The 8823-nt window shown below is 36.3% G+C and overlaps 1 protein-coding gene across 1 annotated transcript; it reads right to left on the bottom strand.

Moving 5' to 3' along the window:
• Positions 1 to 892: 892 nt before the first annotated feature.
• Positions 893 to 5140, bottom strand: LOC148039692 (2-methylene-furan-3-one reductase-like). Its single transcript, XM_087693084.1, has 4 exons — positions 4782 to 5140; positions 3529 to 3852; positions 2619 to 2778; positions 893 to 1575 (listed from the first exon to the last, which is right to left on the bottom strand). Exons 1-4 carry the CDS (start codon positions 4977 to 4979, stop codon positions 1307 to 1309), a joined length of 951 nt encoding a protein of 316 aa, XP_087549210.1. The 5' UTR covers positions 4980 to 5140; the 3' UTR covers positions 893 to 1306.
• Positions 5141 to 8823: the final 3683 nt, after the last annotated feature.

The raw sequence follows: 8823 nt of genomic DNA, 5'->3' as shown, positions 1-8823 counted from the left end.
GGAAAGTGATTGGCTTTTTTAGTTTGTTTGAGATGCAAGGATGCATGGCTAACTACTCCCTCTGTTGACTCCTAGCCCAAAATGAAATTTTGGGTGAATGAGAGAAGCAAGCCTCTTTCTGTAATAAATACATATGAGAGCCTAATGCTTTCTAGCTGTTGAGGGTGGAGGAAGCATAGAAGAAGGAAGACTCATTTGCCACCTTGAGGACTTGGAAGAAGCAACTAAAGAAAGTTGTAAATGCTACCTCATCACTTAGAATCAATAGCATGCTTTGGAGGTTGGTAGCTAACAAACTCGCCACTACTAGGGACAAATGCCCACTAGGGACAAGTGGTCGAAATTCAAAAATATATCTCCACTCTATATGCTCTATGGAAGAGGAATGGAGGATGTTAAGCATCTCTTTTGGAACTGCATTGAGGTTCAAGTGCTATGGTGCAAGATCAAACAAGGGCACTATGAACAAAATCAAATTGCATTCAATTAAAAACAGATGCTACTAGGAGACAGTGAGAAGGCATCTTATTGTGCTGACTATTTGGTTTATTAGAAATGAAGAAGATTTTGGTAGAATAAAGTTTCTTAAAGGAGTCTTGAGTGTGCAAAGCAACTGTATCTTTAACATTGCTCATTGTTTGCTAAGTTTGCCAAAAAAGTTGAGGCTCTCAACCTTGTTAGTAAGCACTTGAAAAGACTTAGGTTGAGATTGTGTATCTATTTTGTCATATATTGCAATGTAAAAAGCTTACCTTAAAGTGTAGCTCTACATATTCTTTTGATAGAAATATCAAATAGCACACATTATTTATTTTAAAAAGCCACTATTGGAGTAGACCAACAAACTAGATGCCAAATGATTAACAAATGGGCAAGGCAAGCTTTTTTATATTAACATAGTGCCCAACACGATGGAAATTTAGAACTAATTACTCGCCCTTGAACACAACATAGACCATCAAAACCAAGGGGGGTCCACAATATCACATGGTACAACCATAGCATTATGGTGCACTAAACACGTCCCACCGTTGGCGTTAGAGTGGGGATCCAAAAGTGAGTAATGTAACATCATGCATGTTGACAGCATTATGAAACAAGGGGGGTGCAATCTAGATTGGTGTGTGTGTGTGTGGGGGGGGGGGGGGGGGGGGGGGTGTTTGGTGGTTGGTGTGAGCGAGAGAGAGATGACACTAGAACCTCTACATAAAAAATCCTCGAAGTTTGGTATAGGTCTATAGATATACATCCATAGAGGGTGAATGTGTATATGTGCATGTTAAGGGGGGAGAGTCGAGATGATGATTCACTGGACGGGGAAGATGACGACCTTGCCGACAACTCGGCCAGTTTCGAGGTAATTGAAGGCGTCGACGACTCGGGAGAAGGCGAAGAGGCCGACAGGGTCGATGATGGGCTTGAGCTGGCCGGACTGCAAGAAAGGGTCGAGCCTCTCGAGGCCCTTGCCGCTCGCCGCCAGCACGTACGGCACCACCGGCGGCTTGGCCCCGAAGTCCGCTATCGTCAGAGCCGCCCCTCCCTCCTTCATCGCCTTCGCCGCATTCGCTCCATCCCCTACATAATTGTCGCCACCCCACCGTCAATCAAATTATCATATCGATATTTTACTTGTAGATTCTTCCTCGGAAAACCGTAGATTCATACCCTCTTTTGCTTCCCCTTGTCAATAGATATAATCGTAATATTGATAACCACCAACCGACTCATTAGTTTATCTTTGATTGCATAATACTCCTAATAATATCATCCATCCATCGTATCTCCATTGTTGCTAACGCTCCCCACTTATGATATAACATTGTCTTCCATACAAACAAAGTTGCAGCCAGTGTTCCTTACATCATAGCTAGTGTTCCTCACATTGATGTAAACCTTTGTGTCCTCATACACAAACTTTCAATTGGGCTGTGAAAACCAGGCTAACCCTCCCCCAATCCACCAAGGTTAACCACCTTGAACGTGGATGGTGGGATAATGCCACATTGCATATTGAGATAGTTCTTTTAATGATTATATTGCATGGTTTCCCAACCTAGAATGCATGGTATACCTTAAAGCATTCCTTTGAGATATCTCTTGGGATTAATCATTTTAAAGCACAATCACCTTCTTCATAACAAGTCCTCCATCCTAGTCATGTGAATACATACGTGCACATCCTTGCCCTCCACTATAGGTAGAAGAATACTATATGCACATGTTTGTAGGTGTGCACATGTGCGCACACACACCCACACATGCACACACGTACACAAAAACCAATTATACACTTCTTAATACCCCATGCATCCCAATATCTCTTCCATCCCACAAGTGCAAAAATATAGTTTAAAAAAATCTTGTCGTGTATTACATAGCTATGAATAATAGAACACAAAAACACAAACAACATAGAAACACACTACGGAAACTATATGGATGACCAAACTAGATTTCATCAAAATCTATACATATAGGTCACTCATCTTTCTCCCTTCTTCTAGAGATCTTGGTAAAACATAAATAAAAAAGACAACCAATGTGCATGGTCCTTTGTTTTTTACCCATTATTGCAATCAAGGTTATACTTGCCCATTATTGCAAATATATATACTTACCCACTAGGTCAAAAACAAAGTCGTATTTATTTGGGAGCTCATAGTATTTTGATTGCGTGTAATCTATAGCCACATCAGCTCCCAAGTCTTTCACCAATTGCAATTTCTTTGTGCTTGTTGTTGTAGCCACTAAAGAAGCACCATAGACAACCTTGGCTAACTGCATAAATCCATAACATGTCAATTGACGTTTACACCCATTAGCTAATGCACTACTAAATACATTACACCAAAAATTTAATCAACTAAATCATATTGTATTGAAACACAATGACTTTAACAACTTGATATACTTCCATTTGAAAAAAGTAGTAGTGAATCCTTCTAAGAACCTATATCCCACCAAAGGTGCATAATGGTTCCCAACCAATTCAAGCAGTATTTGGGAATTTATATACAAACTTGCTTGCATGTGTGAATTAATTTTCAATATATGAAATAGAATTTGCATTGCATTGGAATAATCTATGTCAGGGAAAAACAAAGCAACAAAGGAATTCTTGAAACACTTGCACATGGGAGTTGGCTACGAAATTTGCTTGATCATGCTTTTACCCATGGCCTAAAAAGGTTGTGAGTTCAAAGTCGATTGCAAATCAAGGTGTCGCGTAAACCAACAAATTTGCAAAGGAGTTCTCATCCATGTTGTGAACTAGGCCCTGGTGGGAACATGTCCTAGACGATATGTGAGAAGTTGCAAAAAGAGGCTTTGCAAACATTGAGAAAGCTCATAAAGCATGCATTGGATTAATAGAAACTTTATCCAATCTATCTAAAATCTTCAAGCACTTTGTATACTGTAGGCCCGAACGATGTCTTTCTTTGCTTGACTTGGTAGAAATAAAATCTTAACCTTTGATTTTTTCTACAATAAGATAGCCAATTAACAATTATAAACCACTAATATTACCTGAATGGCCAATGTGCCAACCCCTCCAGCACCACCAAGGATGAGAATAGTTTGTCCTGCTTTGAAGTTGGCCATGTCAAAGCCTTGTTGTGCAGTGAGGAGAGCAAGGGGCAAGCTTGCAGCCTCTGCAAAGGAGAGGTTGGATGGCTTGTGGGCCAAGAGCTTCTCATCCACATTGGTGTATTGAGCCAAGGAGCCCACTTGCTTGGGCTTGGTTGCTGCATGCTTTGACAAGTCACCATACACTTCATCACCCACTTTCCAACGTGTCACTTGGCTGCCGACGCAAACCACAACACCTGCCACATCATGCCCCGGCACATGCTAACCCAACCATCATTCCATCAATAATCAAGTTTTAGTAGGCATACGATAAAAGTTCCTTACATGTCTCACAGTCAAAGGTTTAGAAGACATAATAGAAAAGCTTCTTCCATATCTAACTAAGAAAAAAGATGGAACATGAAAGATGAAGTGGAAACAATATCATTCTAATGTTACATGAGTGTGAATACGAAACACATGACACAAATCCTACCAAGAATATATGAAAGAATATTGTCTTGATGTTGGTAAAGGGGAGAACACAATACACAATACACATAAGATTCAAGATTCAAGCGTGTGTTCAATATTCACATTATTTTGGAGACCATTCAAAATTTGGAAGACCTTCTAAAAGAAAAGTGAGATGTGTCATTGCTTCTTCAAAAAGGCATAGGTTTAGCTCTAACTTTGATAATAAACATGACCAAAGAAATTAGTTGGAATTTTGGAATATTTTCTCAATGAAGATGAGGAGAATCCATGGTGGAGGGATAGTGCAAATTTTTATTTTGGAAGGGCTATAATAAAACCTCAATTCCTTAGCAAGGGATTGGTCCAGGAGGCTAAAAGTAATATTCTTATCCCAAGTATATTCTTATTTCGAAAGGGAAATTCACTTCTACCATCCTAGTGACAGATAAAGCCCCCTTTTGAAAGGTATCATAACAACATTAAATTCAAAATCGAGCCTTTGAAGTATGACTCTGATCCGCATGGGAATCTTGCATAAGGAAAGGTTATGAGAAGAAACATGTTAGCTGGATTGCAAGTAATGCCTTTTGCACGTTTGGGGACATGAAGGCTTAGTCATATTAAATGGGCTTGATCCTAGGAATCTTGTAAATCTCTATAGTTGTAAATCTATACAACTATCTTTTGGCGTCCAAAATAGGAATACTGTTAGAGAGTCCGATTAGGAGGGTTACCGGGAATGGGCAGTCATTTTGCTTGAGGTAGCCAAGCCTGCGTTTGTAGTCGATGGGGTTGAGGGCAGCGGCAAAGACCTGGAGGAGAACCTCGTGAGGGGCGACGTCGGGCACCGGGAAGGCGTCCGCGAGCTCCAGGACGTCGGGTGACCCGTACTTCCGGTAAAGCCACGCCTTCTGAGACTGAGGAATCGCCATGAAGTGTGACTCCGAGAGAGACAGAGAGAGAAAGCGCCCTTCGTACCTACACGTCTTCCTTGCCTCTTAAAGACAGAGCTTCAACCCATCCAGTCTTACCCAATCAGGCAACCCAATGTCTCTGCGATCCTTTTTATCCAACCAGCACCTGATCTTCTGAGTTGAAACTTGAAAGCCCCCCTCATGAAAATTTTGAAACTTCTAGAATGCAACGATGGATGAGCTCTCCTTGCCGTCTGCCGTGACCTCACTCTCCCTCATTATTCCACCAACCAACGTCGACTTTCTACCATCACATTTTAGTATTTACTTTTTGGTCCTGCTCTTTCAGAGAAGGGCCCGAGTCTTCGTTTCCTCTCCCCAAGGCTTGAGAGCAAAAGTCCTTTTTTTTTAAAAAAAAATCTAGATAATTTTTAGCTTCTGTCGACTTGGAGATGTAATCTTGCTAATTGAGGTTGCGTTTCATGTATAAATGGTGAGAGAAGAGAAATATATGATTCAGTTGCGCCAAAAAAAGAAAGGTCAGTTTCTTCTTCTTGTTCATTGACTATCTGGTTCGTGGAGTGAGAGAGAGAGAGAAAGAGAGAGAGAGAGGTATAATTAAAATTTTTCACAAAACAAGAGAGATATATTTGTATGCAAAAACCTTTTTTATCATGTTTATATCATGTCTTTCGTGTTTAAAAAAACAGAAAAGGAGTATATATATATATATATATATATATATATAGAGCAATTTGAAAATATTTAAATATATATATATTATCCCTTTAAAAATATCATTATATCTATGTGTTATTAGAATTATTTAAAACTTTTAGTTTTATCTACTAATTGATTACTTATTATGTATATTTGTCTGAAAAAAATATGAGTTAAAAAAAGTTAAGTTTTTAATTCATATGTTTTACAATATAAAGTGATTATTTTTTATTCGATGTGAAATATTAATTTAAAGTTTTTAAATTTGCAATATATTTGTTGTTTTTATATATTGAAATTTTTTGTATAAGTTTAAATTTAATTGATTTAATTGTAGTGTGTAATTTTTAATGTGTTTGATTATAAGTATTGTTTTGATATTAAAGTTTTTTTCAAAACATTAAATATGATTAGAAATTTATAATAGTGTTTATATTTTTACTTTTTCATTTAAGCTTGATCTTAAATGTGAATTTTTAGAAAATATTTGTTATATTTTTTAATCATTTTCATTTTAGATTTAGTTTTAATGTATGATATGAAAAATAATAATCTTGATATAAGATTTACTATATGTGATTATATGCAAATATTTAATTTAAATTTATATTAGTTATTTATTATTTATTTTAAATAATTTAAAAGTAAGTGAATGATAAAAAATACTTACATTTTTATGAAAAAAATAAGTAAATCCATATCTCTATTTAATCATTAGGAAATTAAAATTTCATTTTGCTTATGATATTCGTATAGATTTGATAATATGTCTTTTGGTATTGAGTGAAAGTTATACTTAAATATGTGATTTATTTTATTTTGAGATATGTGATTCTAACATAAATTTTAGTATGTAAGATCGAGTTTCATTAACTTAAAAAGTTTCATTTAGAATAATAATTAAAAGCCACATTCACATGGAATTGATATTTTGATATTGAATCATTAGAAAAGTGATATTTCATTTTCCTTTTGGTGTTAAGCATCACTATATAATTTTAATACATATTTTTCGGCATTCAATGATAGTTATACTTTTGTATGACCTTTCACATTAAGTATTGTTGATATATATACTTTTCAAATAATTAAATAAAATAATTATTAAAGCTTACATATAAATAATTCAATACATAAGTATTTGATTATATATAAAATAATATAGCTAATATTTATTTTGTGTTTTTTACTTCGATATTAGTAAGAGATTATGGAGTTTCACTATCTATTGCAATATTTGATTTAAAATATTATATCTATTAAAAATTTATTTTTTTAATTTGATTTTATACACTACTGAAGAAAGGCCTACGTTCTTTCCAATTCTTCTTTCCCATGAGGATTGATTTTCTCATTGAAAATGATTGTGGGTAAGAGCACTTTATAACTATACTTAGCCTCAAAGGGTAAAACTCCAATACTAGCATGAGTAGAGTCATTATAGGCAAACTCAGCCAAATGCAACTAAGAATCCCACAAAAGTTGCATATCATGACAAAAATGGCGAAGTTAAGTCTCCAACCACTTATTTACCCTTTCTAGCTGGCCATCAATCTATGGATGATAGGATGTAAAAGGAGTCAATTTAGTGCCCATGGGGTCAATACCGCCTGCCAAAAGTTACTCATAAACTTTGATTCCCTTTCATGTACAATCACCTGCAGTAATACATGTAATCTAAAGATTTGTTGATCCATAAACTGATTAGCCACCCATGAAGCAGTGAACTATGTCTTGGTAGAAATAAGTGGACTACCTTGGTGAGTCTATTCACTACCACAAAGATACTATTCCATCCCCTTTTGGTAGTGGGTAAGCTAGTAATGAAGTCCATGGTAATGTGTGTCCACTTGCCCTCGGGAATAGGTAGTGGTGGCAGCAACAAACCACCTAGTTTATGGGTACTGTCCTTATTTTGCTGACAAGGCATACACTTCATAACAAAATTCTTAACATCTTTCCACAATCCTTTCCAATAAAGGCTTTTGTTGATCTTATCATAGGTTTTAAAAACTCCAAAATGTCCAATTAAAGGCAAAGAATGCAACTCCTCTATAATTTTTCGTGTGAAAGAAGTAGAGGGAATAACAATCTTGCCATTTAACCAAATTAGACCATTTTTAAGTTGATAATGTGAGTTTTCATCCATGAGACCTTGTTGTAATTTTTGAAAAATATGGTTGAGCTCATCATCTAAAAGATAGGCTTCTTGTAATTCTTCAATCCAATCACTATATAGCTCAGCCATAGTTGAAACTTTACATGCCCACATGTGGGAAAGAGAATTAGCTACCACATTGTCTTTGCCCCCCATATGAGTGATATCAAAATCATAATTTTACGGAGTAGCTACCCACCTACGCTACTTAGAACTAAGATTAGACTAAGTGAGTAAATATTTTAGGACCTTGTGATCATTTTGAACTCTAAATCGGCTGCCATACCAGTAATGGTGCCACTTCTTTATCGCATGTAAGATAGCCAATATCTCTTGGTCATAGAAATTCATAACCATTTCCTTATCTGTAAGCTTGCAACTTTCAAAGGCAATAATTTCATGCTCCTGTAACAAAACAGCCCCTATGCCACGGCCACTGGTATCACACTATATAATAAACTCATTTGATCTGTTTGTCAAACTCTAGAATGCAGCTAGAGCATTAGTAAGCTTAAATGGCATCATTAGAAAATGGTATAGCCCATGATTAGTCCTAAAGGTAGTCTTAACTGTATCACTCTCTCGCATACGGATCTGATGATACCCTGACGTCAAATCAATTTTGGTAAATAATCTAACCCCCTTGAGCTCATCAAGCAAATCATCAACTCTAGGTATTGGATATTTGTGTGATCTTGTTTAGATCTCTGAGTCAATACATATCCTGAAGGATCCATATTTTTTTTTCACTAACAAGACCGGAGATGCATAGGGTGAAGAACTAGGTTCAAAAAAGCCCATCTAGGTTGGATGGTGAAGATGACTGCCCATTATACTTTGCCAAAATGATTTTGTCTTTAAATTCCCTTTCATGAAAAATTTGCTGACCCAAAATAGGCTGATCATAATTAATAGGCATTGAACCTCCAAAATGAGATGGCACTCTTCAAAAAGGTGGTTGAGAATTAGTATGGAATCTTCCCG

Source organism: Lygodium microphyllum, chromosome 2, assembly GCF_053477565.2.
Source record: "Lygodium microphyllum isolate KBCC chromosome 2, Lygodium_microphyllum_v1.1.10, whole genome shotgun sequence".
Lineage (NCBI taxonomy): Eukaryota > Viridiplantae > Streptophyta > Polypodiopsida > Schizaeales > Lygodiaceae > Lygodium > Lygodium microphyllum.
The sequence above is the reverse complement of the archived record's forward strand: the minus strand, read 5'-3'. Positions and strand labels throughout refer to the sequence as shown.